This window comes from Uranotaenia lowii, chromosome 1, assembly GCF_029784155.1.
Source record: "Uranotaenia lowii strain MFRU-FL chromosome 1, ASM2978415v1, whole genome shotgun sequence".
NCBI lineage: Eukaryota > Metazoa > Arthropoda > Insecta > Diptera > Culicidae > Uranotaenia > Uranotaenia lowii.
The window spans coordinates 176,628,514-176,651,635 of record NC_073691.1 but is presented as its reverse complement, the minus strand read 5'-3'; the positions used below and the strand labels follow the sequence as shown (position 1 = coordinate 176,651,635).

At 36.1% G+C, this 23,122-nt stretch overlaps 1 protein-coding gene across 1 annotated transcript in view; it reads left to right on the top strand.

Moving 5' to 3' along the window:
• Positions 1-22,314, top strand: part of LOC129737563 (tachykinin-like peptides receptor 86C) — a 264,810-nt gene extending 242,496 nt beyond the window's left edge. Inside the window, exons 8-10 of the mRNA XM_055728725.1 lie at positions 12,970-13,166; positions 13,591-13,724; positions 20,466-22,314. Of these exons, the coding sequence (XP_055584700.1) occupies positions 12,970-13,166; positions 13,591-13,724; positions 20,466-20,836 (702 nt within the window). The 3' untranslated portion in view covers positions 20,837-22,314. The remainder of the gene's footprint in view (positions 1-12,969; positions 13,167-13,590; positions 13,725-20,465) is intronic.
• The last annotated feature ends 808 nt before the right edge of the window (positions 22,315-23,122 follow it).

Here is a 23,122-nt window from a genome sequence, read left to right as displayed (position 1 = left end):
ATCCCCAAACAAGGCGCAACAATTTACCGCAACCGAACGATGCAAAGTGGTAAAAGTTTTCTGTTAATTTTCTCCGAATTCCTTAGTGATCTGGGATTAAAACCGGGAATTACGTTGGCGAGTGGAGGAGGGCATTACATCATCAGTTTCGGGAAATGCGGGAGCTATAAATGCGTTGGACCGAAATCTGCAAGGCGGCGCACGGATAATCTCTCCTCGTCCTGATTGATGGCTGCTTTCGATGAATGTTTTGATTTGTATTCTAATTAGAATCGCGAAACAATGTTCGGCGCTGGTAATTTGCTCTAATTATCCCTGATTAACATACTTACGTAGGGCAAGCAACGTCGGTTCCATTTGTCCGAAGATGAAACATCTGTTCTTCGTTCGTTCCATTACATCTAATACCTTGTCCAGAAACTTTTCTAGTTATCGAAATGATTTGTTAGCAATTGATAGTGATCTGCTACATTCATAAAATATTCGTTGCGGTAAAGAGTTGTTAAAGAAAAACTGTTACTAAACCTTAATATACATTGCTGGCCAAAAGTTTGGGATCATCCCGTCAAAAACATGAAAATTTTGATCGGCCATATCTCAGCCATCTTATAACATATTGGAATTCTTTTGATCTCATTCAAGAGATCGTGAGCAAAAACTTCATTGGATGTATTTGATAAAATGTTATTATTGAGTTTATATGACTTAAATTTAGCTTAAAGTTGATACACTTTTCCAAAACCGAACTTTAAATAAAAAAAAGCCGGTCATCTCAGGGTGGGATGGACCAAATTTCAAAATTCGAGTTGCATCCAAATCCTTTTTTCATACTCAACATAATACATTTTATTAATTCTGTGCGAAAAATTAGCAATGTACTTAAAATATATAAAATAGCTACTTAAATCATCGTTCAAACGTTTGGGATCACCACGTAGCATGGTGTAACGGCCAAAAGTTTGGGATCAGTCTTTGAAAACATGCAGTTTCACGCGTATTTCTGTTATCAAACAACGTATTGTTTATCTGGTAAGCTGATTTGGAAGCTAATGAGTTGAACTTGCTTTATAGATATTCAGTTGAAATATTTTTGGGGACTAACTTCTTTAGAACTTTAGCCAGAGTTTCATCATTTTCTGATGATTTTCACCAAATAGTCTGACTGTTCAAAAAATATGCAAGTTTTTTTTGACCATAACATAGTTGTCTTACAAGTTATGGCAGATCGGACTGGCTGATCACTTTTCACTATTTTTCTCTACTTTTCTCTGCTCTCCTCTAATACACCTTATTCTTCCTTATTGTAATCGAAGAAGAATGACCCTAACGGGTTAAACTCCCATAAAAAATGAAGAAATTCCTCCCTCTACTCTACTCTGCTCTACTCTACTCTACTCTGCTTTACTCTAATTCTCCCCTACTATACTCTACTCTTCTCTACTCTTATCTACTATACTCTCTTTATCTCTACTCTACTCTACTCTCCTTTTCTCCACTCAACTTTACTCTACTCTACTCTACTCTACTCTACTCTACTCTACTCTACTCTACTCTATTCTACTCTACTCTACTCTACTCTACTCTACTCTACTCTACTCTACTCTACTCTACTCTACTCTACTCTACTCTACTCTACTTTACTCTACTCTACTCTACTCTACTCTACTCTACTCTACTCTACTCTACTCTACTCTACTCTACTCTACTCTCTTCTACTGAACTGTAATCTATTTTTCTCTACCTTACTCTACTTTACCGTACTCTGCCTTACTCTAATCTACTGTACTCTACTCTACTAAACGTTTCCCTACTCTCCTGTACTTTTATCTTCTCCATACGCTCCTTTTTTCAAACTCAAATTTAAGTTTGACCATGATTCGATTCTATGAACTCAAAGTTCCGTTTCCTTTTCCTATTTGCGACGGTTCAAAATGGATTTCGAACTTCGAACTTAAAACTGATCCTTTTTTCCTGCCGTTTAAAGCCTATCGTGGGTGAAAGCGCTTTTTGGTTCATTCTGTTTGAACGAGAACCGGATCGATGCAGCAAAATTTTGCCGAACATTACCCGATCAGGAGAGCATATCAAAATAATAACTCAAGCGTATCTCACCAAGATACACAGAAAAAAAATTTGACTATTACGTGTCACTGAAACTGCAACCTTTAAAATAAATCAACCTGTAATTAACAAAACCTGTAATTTTCAATTGTTTTCCTTGAAAGTTAACGAAGATTCTTTTATTATTACAGCACTGAAAATTAATTGTCACGTAATTTGTTTTTCGACCTGTAAAATTACGGTGAATGTCCTGCTCCTTTTTGTTACAGGACATTTGCGTAATTTTACAGGAAATAATTTTTGCTGTGTATTAACATCTGATTCAGTTATAATTAGGTACTACGAATTTTCGATTTAAAGTTTCTCCAATCTGAATTATATTTTATTCTGATTGACAGACTTGAATGGGGTTGAGCTCATTTTCAATGATCAAGATTTTTTTCGGACAGTCCTAAAATTAAATGATTATATCTTATTTTCATATACGTACAACTTTTTCTGAAACACGGACATCGAAGTCATCGGCCCAAACCGTACGTTTATGAGTTTTGTTCAACAGATTCATAAAATTGAATCCAAGTTTTGGGAAACCAAAAATGGGGCATGGTTTTAGCAAATTATGTGGGTGATTGACATTCCACTAGAAAATTTTCTCGAAGCACTCATATCTTGATAAGTTATAATTGTGATATGTTTTGTTCTGCCCAATATCAAACTATGCTATCTGAACGAGATATAATCTTGTAAGGAGCATATCTAAAATTGATATAATTTAGCTATGCTCGCATAGATTTTTTAATATAATTTGAGATATTTTAACATCCTACGAGTACTGAATAATAACTCATTTAGATAGGAAAATATTAGTATCAAAATATCTCATCTTGATATAATTTAGTTTTTCCCTCCTGATCGGGTAGTCATGAAAAATGTAACAACATATTTTCTGGTAGTCATCATCATGTGAAATTTATCACGTCTTTTCACAAGAAGAAATTGACAAACTGTTTGATCCAGAATCTCGGAGCGGTCTTTGAAGGAATTTCACGGTTGGAGAACCGAATCCTGAAGTTATTGGAATGCAACAATCAACTGACGGCACTGGGCATCCTGCGCCTAGGGATAGGAACATCAAACAAAACCAGCAGTAAACATCCACAACAATCCTAACAAAATGCTATTGCACCCAGTGATGGTCTAACGGATGGCAGCCCAGAGTCGCGTCAGTCCTCAGCTTGCGGCAATTCCTGAACCTTGCTAAAGCTATTCAATTACTAAGTAATTGCTCATACTTAAAATCCATAAATGAACCTTGAAACCTTTTTTTTTCACGACCCGAAAAAAGTGAAACAATCTTAATTTTGAGTTCACCCACCGAACTAACTTTGCGAATACCCAGTCAAACTCAAAGTTTAAGGCTGCCACCGACCTGCTGTTTTGAACCAAAATAGCTAAATTTTATGTTTGAAAAAAGGAGCGTGTTTGCTACTCTATCCTTCTCTACTCTACCCTACTCTACTCAACTTTTCTCTTCTAAGCATAAATCTACTCTACTTTACTCTGTTATACTCTGTTCTGCTCTACTTTACTTTATTCTACTCTACTCTACTCTACTCAACTCTACTCTAAACTACTCTACTCTACTCTACTCTACTCTACTCTACTCTACTCTACTCAACTCTACTATACTCTACTCTACTCTACTCTACTCAACTCTACTCTACCCTCCTCTACTCTACTCTACTCTCCTCTACTCTACTCTACTCTACTTTACTCCACTTTATTCTACAGTGCTCTATTCTACTCTACTCTACTCTACTCTACTCTACTCTACTCTACTATATTCTACTTTACACTACTCTACTCTACACTACTCTACTCTACTCTCCTTATCTCTACTCTACTCAACTCTACTCTACTTTACTCTACTCTACTCTACTCTACTCTCCTTTTCTCCACTCATCTTCACTCTACTCTACTCAACTCTACTCTACTATACTCTACTCTACTCTACTCTACTCTACTCTACTCTACTCTACTCTACTCTACTTTACTCTACTCTACTCTACTCTACTCTACTTTACTCTACCCTACTCTATTCTACTCTTCTCTACTCTACTCTACTCAACTCAACTCTACTTAACTTTGCTGTACTCTACTGAACTTTACTGTACTCTACTGTATTCTTCTTTTCTCTACTCTTCTCTACTTTACTCTATTATACTCTGTTCTGCTCTACTTTACTCTACTCTACTCTACTCTACTCTACTCTACTCTACTCTACGCTACACTACTTCACTCTACTCTACTCTACTCTACTCTATTCTACTCTACTCTACTCCATTTAACTCTACTCTCCTTATCTCTACTCTACTCTACTCTATTCTACTTTATCCTATTCTACTCTACTCTACTCTACTCTACTCTTATCTACTCTACTTGTACTCTACTCTACTCTCCTTTTCTCCACTCAACTTCACTCTACTCTACTCTACTCTACTCTACTCCACTCTACTCTACTCTACTCAACTCTACTCTACTCTACTCTACTCTACTCTACTCTATTTAACTCTACTCTCCTTATCTCTACTCTACTCTTCTCTACTCTGTACTACTCTACTCTACTCTACTCTACTCTACTATATTCTACTTTACACTACTCTACTCTTCTCTACTCTACTCTACACTACTCAACTCTACTCTCCTTTTTTTTTTTTTTTTTTTTTTTTTTTTTTTTTTTTTTTTTTTTTTTTACCTTTAAATTGCCCGCCACACTCCCCCACACCAAAAAACTCAATTGAGTCCCCTGGTAATGGACGCTACTGTTCCCAGCATGTCGACAGCATACAAATAACAAAACGCGAACAAGACTCTACTCATGCTGGGAACCAAATTTTTTTTTAAGCTATATGCGAAGGAATGGACGAGAAAAAATATCTAAATTTACGTTAACGTGTGAATCTCAGTGGAAATATATCCTTTTAAGAGATCCACAGAATACGACAAAAATTTACAAAATTAAAATTAGGTTAAAAGATATGAAGAAAAAATTAAAACTAAAGCTGTCTTAAAACTAAATTAAAAAAAAAAAACTGAACTAAAATAAAATATTTAAAGGTAAACAAAAAAAACTAAAATTACTATGACTGATACGATGGTTGGTGGTTAACGAACATGAATTCCTTTGAGATATTGTATCAAATTTGTTTTAAAGGCGGATCGACTGTTGATGATTTTGATTCGATTGGGTAAACTATTATATTTGGTAGGCCCAATGAAGGAGATTCTTCGTTGACCTAGTGTAGTCGATGATCTACTACGCTGAAGATGACTTGATTGTCGGGTATTATGGGTTCGGACTCCCATGGTAAAGCTCATATTTCTATTGGTTGAAGAATGAAGATTATCAAACACAAATAAGATGGTTTGTAAGTCACACATTTCTGTAAGGGGCAAAATATTGTGGGATCTTTCAGAATAAAGATGGAAAGTTGGAAACAGTAATGGAAGATTAAATATTGTTTTCAGGCAACGGTTCTGCAGTGTTTGTAGGCGTGTTAGTAGGGATACAGATGCTCTTCCCCAAAGAATGATTAAATAATTTAGAATAGAATTGACAAATGCGTGATAGAATTTTAGTAAGACATGACGTGGCACAAATTGCTTTATACGCCAAAGGATTCCACACAGTGATGAGACCTTGCTTTCCAATTGCATTATATGATATTTCCATGATAAGGTGTCATCTAATAATAGCCCAAGGTATTTGAAGTTCACAACTTTCTCAATCACGTTATCATTGACTACAGGATCTTCATGACTGGGAACTATTTTTCTTGCTGAATGAAACACCATATATTTTGTTTCCGGAAAATTTAGAGTAAGAAGATTTGCATTAAAATATCTCAAAAGAACTGTAAGATCTTCTTCAATTTGCTTAACAATAAGCCTAGGACATTTCCCTGGATAAAAAAGGGCCGTATCGTCTGCAAACAGTCTTGGGATGCCATGTAAGGGAATGTTCTGGATATCATTGACATAAAGCAGAAATAGCAGCGGTCCAATATTACTCCCTTGAGGGACTCCAATGCTCATGTTTTGTAAAGAACTGTTGGTATTATTCACTGATACATATTGTTTTCGACCTGACAGATAACTGCGAATAACATCGTTCGCGATTCCCCGAATCCCATAAGAATCTAGTTTTTTTAACAGTATATCGTGGTTCAAGGTGTCAAAAGCCTTTTTCAGGTCTAAAAACAAAGCCCCGACTATGTTTTTTGAATCTATGTTTTCGATTATCGTGTCGACAAGTTCACAGGTAGCAATTGAGGTGCTAGAACCAGCTCGAAATCCATACTGTAGATTATAAAGGATATTATTTTCTTCCAAGAATTTATTCATCCTATTAATCAACATTTTTTCAAATACTTTGCTGAAAATACTTAAAGTAGTAATCGGACGGTAGTTGTTAACATCAAGACTGTCTCCTGACTTGAAAATTGGTACGACTCTTGCTATTTTGAGAAAGTCAGGATACTGTCCTGTTTCTACGATTTTGTTAAAGCATTGACAAAGAATTCGAGAGAAATCATCGCAGTTTCCCTTTAATAAGTAATTAGGGATCTGATCGTGGCCACAGCATTTTTTGTTTTTAAGAGAATTTATAATTAAGACCACTTCGTTTTTTGTTCCCGGATATAGGAAAATGGAGTTAGAGACACGATTAGTAAAGGATAACGGGTCAGATTCAGGATCGTTATGAATAGTTGTTGCTAGATCTTTACCAATTTTCGTGAAGTGATTGTTAAAAGCTTCGCATACTTCGGGGTTTGTCTTGAGAAGGATATTATTAACTTTAAGTTTCATTCCATTATTAGAATTACCTTTTCCTAAAATTGAGTTAATGCCTTTCCACACTTTGGAGCTTGTTGTGTTGCTGAGCAAATTTTCATAGTAGGAAGCTTTACATTTCTTCTTACATTGTTCTACCTTCTTAGAGATATGTTTTAACATTTCTTGTAAGTGTGAATCTTGGGGATTCCGTTTTAAACGTTTTATATAATTATTTTTTATTTTGATTAATGTACATAGATCAAAAGACATCCATGGGCAAGGCTTTCCTTTCAATTTCATTTCTCGTGTTATTTGTTTGGTACATTCCGATACTAGTCTATCGTAAACGGTACATATTTCTTTCAAACAATTCTCAGGATTTTCGATAATTTGTACACTTTTAAGGTAATCAGAGAATAAACTGTTTAATCTTGCACGATCGATGATATTTTTATGCAGAATAGTTTTACATTTATTTGAGGACAATCTTAGAGTCGTAATAACTTGAGAGTGGTCACTAATATTATTGCCGATAGTGTCGTTTCTAACGAGTGCTAAATCACTGTGCTTGCAAATAACGTGATCAAGAACATTTTTACTCCTGGGTCTTGTGAACAGTGTGTTCGAACATACAAAACCGTAGGATTCTAAAAGTGATATGTATTTTTGTACGTTACTATTGCTAGTCATGTTAACAGGTAGGTTGATGTCACCAACCAAGAAACAAGAGTGATTCTGGGGAACGGAAGACAACAAATTTTCAAGAATTGAAAAAAAATTCATAACAGGAAACGATGGAGGTTTGTATACACCATACACATCGAAAATTTGGTCTTTTATTTTTATTTCAATGCCAATGCAGTGGAAACCTTCAAGACATAAGTTTTTTGTAACTCTACAGTTTAAATTTTGTTTAACGTACACTGCAAGGCCTCCGTACGACTGCTCTCTACATGAAAAATATGAATTATATCCAGGTATGTTATACAACGAACAATTTTCTTCCTTCAACCACGTTTCGCTTATAACAATCACATCAATACACGCATTTATAGATTCAACAGTTAGCAAAATGCTGTCGAATTTTTCAAAGTTATTCATGCTACAAATGTTCCACTGAAAGATACACAAATTATTTTGATGACTGATTTGAACTGAAGAATTGAAATCGTCTACAGTTACATGATATTTATTAATAACTTGATCCATTTTGGATGAATTACAAATATGTTAAGAGAAAAACTAGAAAATTTTTATATTAAAATAATAAACAAATGTGTGTAGATTATGATCTTTTACGTTTAGGGGATGGTGTCAAATGGCTAGATAGTGAAACATTGACTTCAGAGTTAGCCAGATATTTGCTCTTCACCGAGCCAGATCATTTCTATCTTTAACTATTTCAGGTTTAGAATTAGTATCTTTCTTTACAAGTATTGCTCCTCTCCTACCTGGCCAAACGTATTGCAAACCTAAAATTTGTTGAGACTCGCGAAGATCGTTCAAAAGTTCCATAGAAAATGAAGTTAATTCGTCTCGCAGGGTAACGTTGAAACTTTTACCATCAATTACAAAGTTCGGGTCTACTGTGGAAGAACTTAGTTTACCAAAAGTTTTTTTTTTAAGAAATAGAGCTTCTTTAACTGAAATATCCTTGAAAACTATTTTTATAGGTGCTAAACGATCTACAGTTTTTTTCGAAGAGTACAATCTGGTAACGTTTTCAAGTTGATCCGGTTTAATATCAAACCCAAATGTACGACATGTTTTGCAAACTAGCTCAACAGTATCTTCGTTGTTGGTAGATGGAATCCCAAAAAACATAGCATTTTTAGATATTGAGTCATTATTGATTTTATTCAAGTTAACTTCCAACTTATGCACTTTGTTCGTAAGTAATGCCTGAGAGCTTTTCAAATCGGAAACTTCGCTCTTGAGGTTCTCATTCTCGACTTTCAAATCTTTGAAGTCGGTTTGAATTTCTTCAAACTTCGAAGATAGAAAGTCTTGAGAAGCCTCAATTGCAGCAGTGACCGATTTGAACTCGTTCTTTATTACCTGCATCTCCGTTGCCACAGCACTCTGCACGGTTGTTTTGAGCTCCGCGCTTATAGCAGAAATTATAGATGAGCTAGATGATAATTGATTTATTTGTATAATTTTAGCGTAAATTTCAGAGCAGTTAGGACTACAGAAGTAAATACTATCCCGTATCTTCCGAGCGGCACTTCCCACAATGTTACGGCATCGAAAGTGTACACAAGAAAAGCAATAAGCGCACGTTAAAAGAGAGTTTGGATTTTTTTCAATTTTATTGCAGTCCGTGCAAATCGAATCAACACTATCAATTATGTTTGCCATTTTTAAATGTTTTTTTTATATCACAATAATCTGAAAGCAATTCGAATTCGAAACCAAAGTAGTTTTACTGGGCTCAAATAAATTCAAATGGATTATTTACGAAATGAAATTTTGAATAATACCGCTAATAATATGTGAATGACAAGTAAACAAACAATAATAATAAATAAAAACTAACGTAAATTGAAAAGGTTACAAAACATTCCGAGCAATCAAGAATAGAGGAATTTTAAAATGTGGAAAATGACAGCTGATGGTTTAAAACGGGTATCAGAGGGAAACAAATTAGGATAAAAGATGTGAAACAGAGTTCTCCCAGAGGTGAAAAAATCATAACAACGCTAAATAAGTTTCAATACCTTGAATACTTTCACGCAAAAGCAATCTACGCGGGATTCAAGAATCCATTCAGCGTCAGATAATCATTAATATAGGTTACACTCCTATGCGAGACATAAAACACCCATTCAGCGTCAGAACGAATTTTCTACGCGAGGTATCATACATCCATTCAGCATCAGGGGCAACAGTTCTTACATCAGTTCTCATACATTCAGCTTTTAATGGTAATCAAACTTAGGCTTTCGCGATAAAACATATTGCAGTAAATGCGCTACTCGATAATGTTCTAGTTGCGTTCCATTTACTTGCAACAGATACAGAATCTTTTGCCGGGCCAGAACTTATTGGACTTAAAACAATAGCTTTCGTTCGTTGCTTATAAGGGGCCAGAACCATCAACTGTCGGCCCACGATAGAGTGTGTGCCAACAATTGTGTGCTTCTTTTCAGAATGCTAAATCTACACCAGCACGCACTTTTGCTAGCCGAGTCTCAACAGCGATTCCAGGACACTTACGTATGTCGGTGTTTTTTGTTGTTGTTGTTGTTTATTTTTATGCGGTTAATTCCAGTGTTATGCCGAATCAGTGGAGATCGGAACGAAAGGAGCAAATCATCGTGATTAATCGTATCAATTTTTTGTATTAAAACATACGTAGTGAGTCGTGAGCTGTTCACTTAAAAGAACTACTGAGACTCACCTGATGTCCAGTACCTACTCACTGATCGGAACTGCTCGAATATAGAGTAATTTGTTCACAGCTTACCTCAACACGCAATACAAGTATACAAACCACGAGTTAAAAAAATGTATTGTTGAGATTTATGATAGCTATTAAAAGTAGAAAACGATAAAATAATGATGAAATTTCACATATATGTTCACTAGGGACACTTATTCTTTAGTTTAACAAGAAATATTTAAATAAAAGATAATAAATAACACTTAGTTTGAATAATTTTACAAGGAGCTTTGCAAACCACAACCAATCACCATATCAGTGATGCCAGTGATGCTCTACTCTACTCTACTCTACTCTACTTTACTCTACTCTACTCTACTTCTACTCTATTCTCCTTTTCTCCACTCAACTTTACTCTACTCTACTCTACTCTACTCTACTCTACACTACACTACTCCACTCTACTCTACTCTTCTCTATTTAACTCTACTCTCCTTATCTCTACTCTACTCTACTCTACTCTACTATACTCTATTCTACTCTACTCTACTCTACTCTACTCTACTCAATTCTACTCTACTCTACTCTACTCTACTCTACTCTACTCTATTCTACTCTACTCTACTCTACTACCCTCCTCTACTCTACTCTACTTTACTCTCCTCTACTCTACTCTACTCTACTCTACTCTACTCTACTCTACTCTACTCTACTCTACTCTACTCTACTCTACTCTATTCTACAATACTCTCTTCTACTCTACTCTACTCTACTCTACTCTACTCTACACAACTCAACTCTACTCTCCTTATCTCTACTCTACTCTACTCTACTCTACTTTACTCTTTTCTACTCTACTTCTACTCTACTCTACTCTTCTTTTCTCCACTCAACTTTACTCTACTCTACTCTACTCTACTCTACTCTTCTCTACTCTACTCTACTCTACTCTATTCTACTCTACTTTACTTCACTCTACTCTACTCTACTCTTCTTTACTCTACCCTACTCTATTCTACTCTACTCTACTCTACTCAACTCTACTCTTCTTTACTTTACTGTACTCTACTGAACTTTACAGTACTCTACTGTATTCTTCTTTCCTCTACTCTTCTCTACTTTACTCTATTATACTCTGTTGTGCTCTCCTTTATTCTACTCTACTCTACTCTACTCTACTCGACTCTCCTTTTCTCCACTTTACATTACTCTATTCTACTCTACTCTACTCTACTCTAATCTACCCTACTTTACTCTACTTTACTTTAATTTACTGTACTCTACTGAACTTTACTGTACAGTACAGTAGAGTACAGTAAAGTTTTTTTTTTAATATCTTTATTATAGCTGAAAATCTCTATAATAAAGATATTAAAAAAAACTTTTCTGAACTCTACTGTACAATACTTTTCTCTACTCTTCTCTGCTCTTCTCTACTCTTCTCTACTTTTTTCTACTTTTTTCTACTCCACTTTACTCTATCCTACTCTATTCTACCTTATTGTACTCTTCTCTACTCTGTTCTGCTTTACTTTACTCTACTCTACTCGATTCTACTCTGCACTGCTCTTCTTTACTCTACTCTACTCTACTCTGCTCTACTGTACTCTTATCTGCACTGCTCTACTTTACTCTACTCTACTCTGCTCTACTATATTTTATTCTATTCTACTCACTCTACAGTATTCTACTGTACTCTACTTTTCTTTTCTTTTCTCTACTCTACTCTACCCTACCCTCTTCTAATTTACTCTACTGTACTTTGCTCTACTCTATTTTACTCAACTTTACCTTTCTCTACCCTACTCTACTCTACTCTGCTCTGGTCTACTGTTCTCTTCTCAGATGTGCTCTGTTCTACTCAACTCAACTCTACACTACTCAACTCTGCTCTACTGTGCTCTAATCTACTTTTAACTTTTTTTAATTTACTCTACTCTACCTACTCCTTTCTTCTCATACTCCGTTCTACACTTTCCATGACTCAACTTCCAATTTATCGTTAGCTTTTGTCTTTGTCCTCTGGTTGTATGGGGTATGGGGTTGGGAAATTAAAAAAAAATATTATGGACGTTGAAATCGAGTTGCTTTTTCTACAAGGAAGATTCTAGTTAAAGCATGTAAGTTTTCAGATAAATAAAATTTCAGCTTCTGTCCTATGATTTTGAAGCATGCCGTTTCAAAGTTAAAAAAAGTAACTTCCATTAGCATCGAGTTTCTGATTGAACTATAAAGACTGCGTTTAAAAAATGTTCCAGAGAAATATAATTTGAATTATGTTTGTTTAGTAGCTTTGTTGAAACTCCATCATCCTAATATCAATATAATAACCATTTACTTACAAACTGTACCACCACTCAATACATCTTTTTATTTTTTTAAGGATTTTGCCGAAACTATCGTTATTCGTTCAATTAATCAGAGCATTTGGAGAAAAACCTGCCAATGGCTTTGCATCAAAAGTATTTGATTAAGTATCAGGAAGAAACGACTATAACGCAATACTCAGTTCAATTTACGAATTCAGTAACATTGTCTTTGAACCTTGTTCAGCGTTGTTTGCAAACAGTTTCACAAATGATAAAGCCCCATCTTGTTCACAAATTTCAATAATACTCAACCGGAAACATCGCCGGGGTGCTATACTCACTGGTTATTTAGGATGCCTTTTTCTTCCCTTTTTCCAGGTTGTGCGAATGTTCATCATCGTGGTTACGATTTTCGGCATCTGCTGGCTCCCGTACCATCTATTTTTCGTGTACGCCTACCACAACAATCAGATGACCTCCAGCAGCTACGTGCAGCAACTGTACCTCGGATTCTACTGGCTGGCCATGTCCAATGCCATGGTCAATCCGATCATCTACTACTGGATGAACAGCCGGTGGGTTCTCTTACTGTTTAACGGGTGTTCAATGGAAAATGAGAATAATTTCAATACCATTCTGTAAAACGCTTAAAACTTCCTTTCACTATGGAAATTACTCTCTTGACTCTCTAGAAACAGGTCTTTCCTCTAAGTGAAAAAGTTCATTTCACCTCTATCTTTTTTAAATTTCTATGGCAACGTTTGTTATGTTGGCAACACTAGGAAAAACAAAAAAAAAAAATATCAGTTATTCTTCTCGAAGAAACATCAAGTTCCATTGAGTCCTATCTATGTGTTTGTTTTCGTTTCAAAAAATCACTTTTCATCGGACACCCGTTATTTCCTAAATACCAAAGTACTTTACTGCATGAGTAGGGCCGAGAAGGAATTTTTCAATTTTCTTTCTTCTGTTTCGATTTCCATCCCATCTCGCAAACAGGTTCCGGGTTTACTTCCAGGAAATCATCTGCTTCTGCTGTCTGCAGTTCCTGAAATCCCGGATGTCCAACGGGATGCCGCAGGGGGTGCTGTACAACAAAAACTCCAACTCGGAACTCGGTCGGCATCGGTCGTGTAAGTATTGTGGTTCTTTCAGTATCGAAGAAGGTACATATGCAAGTGTGTACATTACCGATCGAAAGTTTCTTGAAAATACAAATATTTGGTTCCTTTTTATCTCAGCCAATTTTTGATACTTTATTCCACAAAGACTTATTCTGATTCAAGGTGAACAAAAAGTATTAAATCCATTTTCCAGTCACTATACAGCTCGGATAAATCTACAAATATTAATCTTTTTTTTTTTAATATATGTCCTCCAGTCAAAATGTCTTCTGTTGTTTTTGCGACTAAGATCATGATTTGAATGCATTCAGCTAATAAAAATGTATCGTTATCCGGGTTAACATTGATCACCGGGGTAACTTTGATCAACATGAAATTTTTCCACATGATCATCAATAACTAAGCCTAAAGTTAAAATATCTCAAAACTTTTTTCTAAGTTTAAAAACCTATAAGTTGAGTTTCATGTTGGGAAAAACTTGGTTTGTTTCAGAAAATATCAAATGTTAGTAAAAATGCTAGTTCAAAACCTTGAAATATCTATTTTTCGAAGGCTCGCGAACAAATACCCTTCCTGATGAAATAAACATGTTTAGAAGCAAACAGTGAGATTTATGTGAGAGTTCAGCTTTTTTCCTTCGTAAATGTATAGTTTCGGTGAAGTTTTTGATGTAGTTTGATGTAGTTTGATGTAAATTTTTGGTATTTAAAAAAGAGGGACATTTTTCCAGATTAGGCCAGTCTAGGACAGAAGGCTAGAAACTCTATGAAATGGTAAAAATTGAAGGAAAAAAGAAAGAGGAATAGTGCGAGGGGCCTAGGAAATTGAATGAAAGCAAACTCTCATTTGTTTTTGCAGTTAAAGTTTTATTAGAATTGTTAAAAAATTTAGCCTCTTGATTTATGCAGCATCTAAACCACATAAGCGTTTATTTTAATTGTTTCATTTGGTTTCATATATCCTAAATGTTCCGAACTGAATTAGCTATTGATAAACTAGTCGCAGGAATCCAAACAATGCGAAGGCTTTAGCTGTTGTTGTTGCGATATGCTGATTAAACGAGAGCTTCTGATCAAAGGTAACTCCAAGATCCTTAACTCTTTCGGTCTGAGTGCCACCAAAAGCGTAATCGAAGACCAAAGAGTTTCTGGTTCTAAAAAAGCTGATGCACTTGCACTTATCGGCGTTTACTTCCATTCCATGTTTTTCACACCATGCGAGAAGTCTGTTAATGTCTTCTTGAAGCGCAGCGCAGTCCACTCTTGAGTCAACGATCCGGTAGATTTTCAAATCATCTGCGAACAGTAGTAGGCGATTGAAAGACAGTTGCTAAGTCGTTTATGAAAATCACGAAATAAGTGGTCCTAAGTGAATACCTTGCCGAACACCAGACGGCATAGTAAACATAGTGGAGTGAATTCCACGGATATTTACGCAGCCTTGACGATTAAGCAGGTAAGAGTGCAACCTGTTGCTTACCCATTTAGGGAAACCATAACGTTTTATTTTCTCCATCACGACCATATGAGGTACTTTGTCGAAGGCCTTGGCAAAGTCGACGTATATTGAGTCCACTTGCAGTTTTTTATCAGTTGCAGTATGCAGGTCACTGGCATAGCACATCAAGTTGGTCAACGTTGATCTCTTCCGGATAAACCCGTGCTGGACTTCGGCAAACATCGAAGTAGCTGCTGAATAGAGCCTTTCGTACATCAAAACTTCCAGCACTTTTGAAAAACATCAGAGGATTGAAATTGGCCGGTAGTTCTCCACACGATGCGCATTCCCAGACTTATGAATCGGCGATATAGAAGCGATTTTCCAATGGCTAGGAAAAACACCTTCTGAGATTGATCGGTTGAAAATTAAACAAAGCGGTGTTGCAAGAGGTACAGCTAATCTCGGAACCAATGACGATGGAATGCCATCTGGACCTGGACCTTTCGATGGATCGAGCGAACTGAGAACGTTTAGCACTTCCTGATCGGTAAATAGAGGTTGCGGGAGCCTGACGTCATAGTTCGGCAGAGTTCCAAAATAGGTATCAGAGCAATCAGGATTAGACGCTGCTGATGAATTCCGAAAATAAGTCAGCCGATTCCTTGATGCTACTCGAGGTGCGTCCATAAAACGATACAGAAAATGGAATCGAATTTTTGAGGCGACGGTTGTTCATAAATTTCTAAAAACTCGATGGATTTTGCTTTACGTTGCGTTCGATGTTTAATATGTATCGTTTAAAGGCAGTGTTTCGCAGGGCTGAGTACTCAACTTCTAAACCATAGTCTTGTTATGATCAGATTTATCCTTGAAGTAACGTTTGCGAGCTTTCCGAACTGAGTTGCGGCTTCTACGAAGTTCCGAGTTCCACCAAGGAAGCTTAAACGGCTTATGTCGGTTTGGTCGTCTGGGAGGGGTGCACTCACGAAGTATACCCCAAAGGTGGTCATAGAATATAGAAAGTGCACTGTCGATATCCAGATTGGCAAAAGTAGAGATCCAATTTGTTTAGGCTAACGATTCTATCGCACGATCGGCATCACAGTGCATAAAATCTAATTCACAAGATACGGGGTGAACTGTGTCCATACTACAAGCTCCGTAAGGATTGTCAATTAATAAAATTGAAGGGTGATGAGGTCGATCGGTGTTGAAAATGGCGTGTGGTGGTTTTACAATTTTCGCAAGATCTGGTCTATTCAAGAATATTAAGTTGAGAATTCTGCCATTTGCGTTAACGAGAGAGCACATCTGAGATAAACCAGATGCAATAGTGCACTCAATTACAGCCAGTTCCTGTTCAGTTGAGGCGTTTACTGGCAGAAAACTATTAGTATCCTCGTCAAAACTCCAGTTTAAGTTCGGTAGGTTACAATCCCCGGCTACGGTGATAATCTCTTGCTAGTTGCGGAGCTCGTTAAACGATCAATTGCTGACATATGGGACGAATATAGAGTAGTTTCGCTATTAGGTCTGAAGTAACCACAGCACAAGCAGACGAAACGGCATTGATCCTTGATTCGCACAACGATTTGCTCTAAATGATCACATTCAGGTACTGCTACAGAGACTGCATCGATGCCATGCTTTACTGCAATCAATACGCCTCCACCTCGTCTCAGCTGACTTGTATTAGAATTTCTATCATTGCGGTAAATACTGTATTTCAAAGCTAATTCAGAGCTTGCTATGTCATCTTTCAACCAAGTTTCTGTGATCATGACAAGCGTATTCACATGAGGATAGTGCGAGTCAAGGAATATTTAAAGAAGGTAGTGCCAAGGCAGCCTTGCTTTAGTATTGGTACAGGCTGAGACGTCACAATCACGAAAAATCTGTTGATTTATTAGGAAATTTTTCTTTTTCGATAATAATTCGAAGAATCTGCTGGAAATTTCCCACTTTGAAAACATGTTATTGTAGAAGGATTCTTGCTCTTCAAGATGGGTGCTTAAAAAATTGCATTTTCGAATAATTTTTCTTTAAAAAAGACCATCGAAGTTCGAAAAAATTGTGGATTTTCACCACTGAAATTTGCAAAACTTAAAAATTATCTCGAAGATTTCCATGAAAATGTTCAAATCAGTGCCGTTTAAGCTCCTTATTACAATAAAGTGATCAAAATACAATTTTTTATACAAAACCACAACCTTTTATTGGCATTTCAGTAAACTGGGTTAACAATCATGAATTGATTTTAATTGTTCTACATAAGAATTGTATATGGTAAACCGGTTGGATTAAAATCATTACAATCAGTTGAACTTTCAATATTTACCAGCTAGACCTTTTCGAAACTGATATTTTCTTCATTTTTGCACGTTTTAGCTTCAAGCCGACATTGCATTCAATAATAAATTAAGAAAAAAAAAACATAATGCAATCTTCAAAGGTTAAAAAAAATTTGATAACATAGTGAAATAGAGGCCTTACAACAAAATCAAAATGAAATTGGAATTCGATTTTGTTCTAAAATGTGGTTTTCTTTGAAATTCCTACCATTCTCATATGAATTTTCGATACAATCGTTTTTTTGACGTCACAAAAAAATCCAATAAAGCTCTCGACACTACCTTATTTACATAATCCTTGAGTGCGAGTAGAAATTGATTGGTTTTTGTACGCATACCACCTGCATTCTGATAGTATACGGTTAGTTGACGGTTAACGATAGAGCGATTTTGCACCAACTTTTTGAGCTGGACTTCATCAGTTCCAAGTTGAGAGCGAACGAATTGCAGAACACTATCATCGGGAGCGTTAGGAAGAATGCCAGAGAGATACAACCAAAATGACGGAGGTGTTGAATAAAGATTGTTGTTGGTGGCGATTTCATTATTGGCTGCACCGGTACCTACAGCACCTAACAATTTTTGTTGCCGTTTAGTAACGTTGTCCACAACTATTGGTTTTTCACGGCGACCCTTAAGATTGGCAGATGAAACAACGGCTGAACTCACAGATGACCTATTTCTCGGATTGAGGACTGGAGTTGCGCAAACGTTTACCGGAAGAGGATTTGCTCGGAGTTCATTTCGAACTACTTGAAGAATACTCTCACGGATCTAATTTTTAAGAGATTCTTTCAAGGAGTCGAGCAGGGTGTTATTAGCAACGTTTGTTGATACTAAAACGTTGGAAAAGCGGGCTTTAGATACCATCATTTTACAGCTTTGGCACATCCACACAAGATGTCCAAATTGGGTATACAATAAAAAATGGAGTTTTACCTGAATTCTTCGAAGATATATTTAAATAACTATAATGTTTGTTTAATTAAAGTTCACATGATCTGTTTAATGAACGGATTTAATTTTGGTTGTTATATGCGGAAAATTAAATCATGGTAAATATGGAACACTTTTCCTTCATGTTTATGATATTTCTGGTCAGAATTGTGTCTCATATAAAACTTTCAAGCGACTTAAAAAACAATTTTTATTTTCATCACTTGAACCTGGATACTTAAAAAATACACATTGGACATGAAAATTATGCTGGGTAACCCTCAAGAGCATCTATATTTTAAGGAACTGATCTTATACTTTAGGCCGGCAGTGTAGACTTTATAAAAAAAAAATGACAGCTAAGCGTAAAGGTTATTTACGAAAATTAGGCTATTCTGTTTAAGGCAGTTTTGGTTTGAATTTACGCTAAGGAACCGCGGGATAGAGATTCAAAAGTTTTGGTTCGTAAACATCAACCAGAAGGTATTGCTCGAAATCGTTGGCTATATAAACTTTGAATTTTCCTCTCACGGAACTTTCCTCTGCCTTTTTTTTTTGCTCATACCCTCCTAGGTGAAGGTATAATAACCTGTTCATGCTCTGGAAGCAAAAGGCTGTTGAACCGAAAAATTTCCACTTTATTCGAAATCTTACTTCTTCCAAAATAAAAATGCCACCCCTACACACACGCATAGATTTTTATTGTCCCTCCTGGATTCTACGTAAGTGGGTTGTTAAGAAATCCAAACAATCTCTCTCCGCCGACTGCTGAGCATTGACTTCCGGCTGCCCAAAACAGACTTTGGTTGGACCAAGTCCAGCGTTCCGTACGACTGACAATCAAATTTTATCCCGTAATCTCACCCTAAGTAATCTCCGGGGAAGGAAGTCGGTGGCCGGAATCCCACGCGATGCAAAAGGTTAAAACGCTTGGCTTCTTCCGCCTTTCGGGAAACGTTGCGTTGCGGTTTCGGGCAAAAAAAAAACAAGTGGCCTTCATAGAAAGCTGACCGACGACCGAGCTTTCCAATGTTCAATTCAGAACTAGGTACCAAATCCTATTAAATAATCAAGCCACAGCATCAGAACGGATGAAATTAAAGCTGAAATGTTATAAGATATCTCATGATTCGGGAGCGAGCAAAGAAGATTTCAATATCAGAAGAAGTTGTTTTGTTAGATATCAAAAACTCTTTTATTTAGCATTCACTTTTTTTTTACTTGAACTCTGATTGTGAATTCGGTTTTTAAATCTTTACCTGTCCAAAATTTCCAAACAATAAGATTAGATAGTTCAGCTTTTACATGATGATTTCTATGAATTTTATTAAATCCTTGTTAAGTTTTCAATTACATAGGCGTATTTCTACATAGGCAAACTAAAGACACACTTGGTGGCTTTTGACATTTGAGGAGACGTTCGAGTTCTGCAAGCCATTTCAGATTCTTAAAACTGAATAAGTAAGCAGCCAGCGATAATGAATATTAAAATTATCGCAAAGTTTCAGATCGATATTAATCTGATCGGATGTGTTGAGTTAGTTTTGAATGCAGTTTTTGACAAAAAAAAAACGGAAAATTCATTGAAACAAAAAATATAATGGCTTCGTTTAAAATTCGATTAAAATCAAATCCTATGTATGTTAAAAAAAAGCGAAACGTAACTGTAATGAGCATGAGCAAAGCATGAGAAGTAGAACTTTTTCGTCAAAAATAAGATGGTAGGACAAAGGGTCAAAATATAAGACATGTCCAACTAAATCGATCCATTGTATTCATTCTGCCCATTTAGTTTGGGAAGCTGTAATTCACGCATTTGTTCCTACAGCAAGAAACTTGCCCGTCCGCTGAACCAAACAGATGCAACAGAACGATTACCGAATGACGTCAATCAACTAGTTCGACATTCAGAAACGCCCATGGCGTCCACGTCGGCACCTTTCCATTGGCATGGGATTGGCAGGCCGCTGCTGTTCAGCACCTCATCTTCTAACATGGTATTTCCATTTTCGCCTTTCCACAGATCACCATCATCGGTCACTTTCGGTCCGGTGGCGACCGCAATACCACAGTGCCGAGGAGTACCGAATGCGTCCGACGGCGGCAGCCGGAAGCGGAAATGGAGGGCCCGGTTCTTATCCGCTCCATCATGGTGTCATCGGTGGGGGAGGAGGAGCAGGAATTGGGGCCGGCACAAAACGGTCCGTGGTCAGCGTCGTCAATGTGCTGGAAAACAACAACAAGCACGAGCCACTGCATCAGACGACGGACATCAGTGAGCTGCAGGCCCTTAACTTCCTGCCTCGACACGGGAATTCCTCCCAGGGGTCCTCGTCCCAGCATCAACACAATTCGCAACATTCCTCCAGTAGCCACAGCCACGAGTACTCCTGACATCCGCAGTACGACTAAGCGAGTTTCTAGTAGGTAGTTCACATAAGCAGTAGCAGAAGCCGCTCAACCCATACTTTAACTTAGAGTTGAGGAGATTAAGGTGCTGTGTTGAGGGGAAATTGTATAGTCGGATAAAAGGTTGTGTATTAATTGAACAAATCGGTACTCCGCAGAATCAAATCATCCATCCCGCAGACCTGGCAAATGAAGGAGAAACGTGAACCTTAATTAGACCATCCATTTGGAGCCGGATGCTCGAAACCATGCAGATAATGAGCGGCCTCGAATGAGTGGTTAGAGGCCGGTAAATTCTTGGCACCCCGTCAGATAACACTGGTCAACACGAAATTTCCTCCAGAGCTAACTTATTTCAATTTTCGTAAATTTTTATTGAACCTTTTTATGGTGTCTTATGATCAAGTCAATTTTTTTGGCTAGGTGGCACTAAAGTGTGCATCAATTTTCTTACAAAAAAAAGCATTAACAGTAGACTGAGTCGATTTGGGGTCATTTTTGAATTTTTCAAAGTGAAGTCTAGAAAAATTTGTTTTGGTTTTAAACTCATCTATGATATTTTGCAAAATTTTAAAGTAACGTTTATATGAGTAAGTTTGAACTAAGGTTTGGATAGGAAAATTGAATATTTAGTACTGAAAAATCAACATCATTTTTGTTTCTTCTGTGGAACCGAGCCGGCTAATGGGTTTGGAGCCATTTTATTAATTTTCTTAAGTAAATTTTCCGCAAAACAACTTTGTAGAAAACCGTAACTTCGTATCTTATTATACAAAAAAGTTTTTAGCTGTTAAACGGGGGTATGTCTTTTGGCATTGATGAACAATAAATTCCATTGAAATCACTGCTGGGGCCTTGCGAAGTATTGCATGAAAAGTAAGTCATGCAATACCTTGCTAGGCAACCAGCAGTGATGTCAATTCAGTTTATTGTTTTTCAATATCAAAAGACATACCCCCATTCAACACCTGATAACTTTTTTGTGTAATAAGATAGGAAGTTCCGGTCTTCGACGAAGTTGTTCAGCGGAAAATTTTCTTCTAGAGAAATTATAAACTGGCAAAAAAAAAACATTCGGTTCGTATATTTTGACGCTTTACCATTATGTTTACTCCCATTAGAAAAAAACTGATGGATGATTATGATGATGATGAATGGAAGAACCCAGGAGAATTATCGCATAACTTGGGTCATAATTTATGAAAAATGATGTTATTTAGTTGGCACTGGTGATGGAATATTTCTTTCAATTTGCGGACCTGTGTAATCCATACATCAATCTGCCTTATCAATTAGAAAATTTATTTCAAGCTCATTAGTGAGAGCATCGAAATTCACAAAACCATCAATCAAAACCATAAGTTTGAGTGAATAAGAACTCAGATACTGAACTAATTATTTTTTTAGCTTCTCATTGAGCCATATGAATCCAATCATATTTGGATATGGATGATTAAGATTAAAACTGCAAACAATATTGACATTGTTAAAAAAAATGTCAATATTGTCAAAATTGTCAAAATTGTCAAAATTGTCAAAATTATCAAAATTGTCAAAATTGTCAAAATTGTCAAAATTGTCAAAATTGTCAAAATTGTCAAAATTGAAAAAATTGTCAAAGTTGTCAAAATTGTCAAAATTGTCAAAATTGTCAAAATTGTCAAAATTGTCAAAATTGTCAAAATTGTCAAAATTTTCAAAATTGTCAAAATTGTCAAAATTGTCAAAATTGTCAAAATTGTCAAAATTGTCAAAATTGTCAAAATTGTCAAAATTGTCAAAATTGTCAAAATTGTCAAAATTGTCAAAATTGTCAAAATTGTCAAAATTGTCAAAATTGTCAAAATTGTCAAAATTGTCAAAATTGTCAAAATTGTCAAAATTGTCAAAATTGTCAAAATTGTCAAAATTGTCAAAATTGTCAAAATTGTCAAAATTGTCAAAATTGTCAAAATTGTCAAAACTGTCAAAATTGTCAAAATTGTCAAAATTGTCAAAATTGTCAAAATTGTCAAAATTGTCAAAATTGTCAAAATTGTTAAAATTGTCAAAATTGTCGAAATTGGCAAAATGGTCAAAATTTTCAAAATAATCAAAATTGTCAAAATTGTCAAAATTTTTAAAATTGTCAAAATTGTCACAATTGTCAAAATTGTCAAAATTGTCAAAATTGTCAAAATTGTCAAAATTGTCAAAATTGTCAAAATTGTCAAAATTGTCAAAATTGTCAAAGTTGTCAAAATTGTCAAAATTGTCAAAATTGTCAAAATT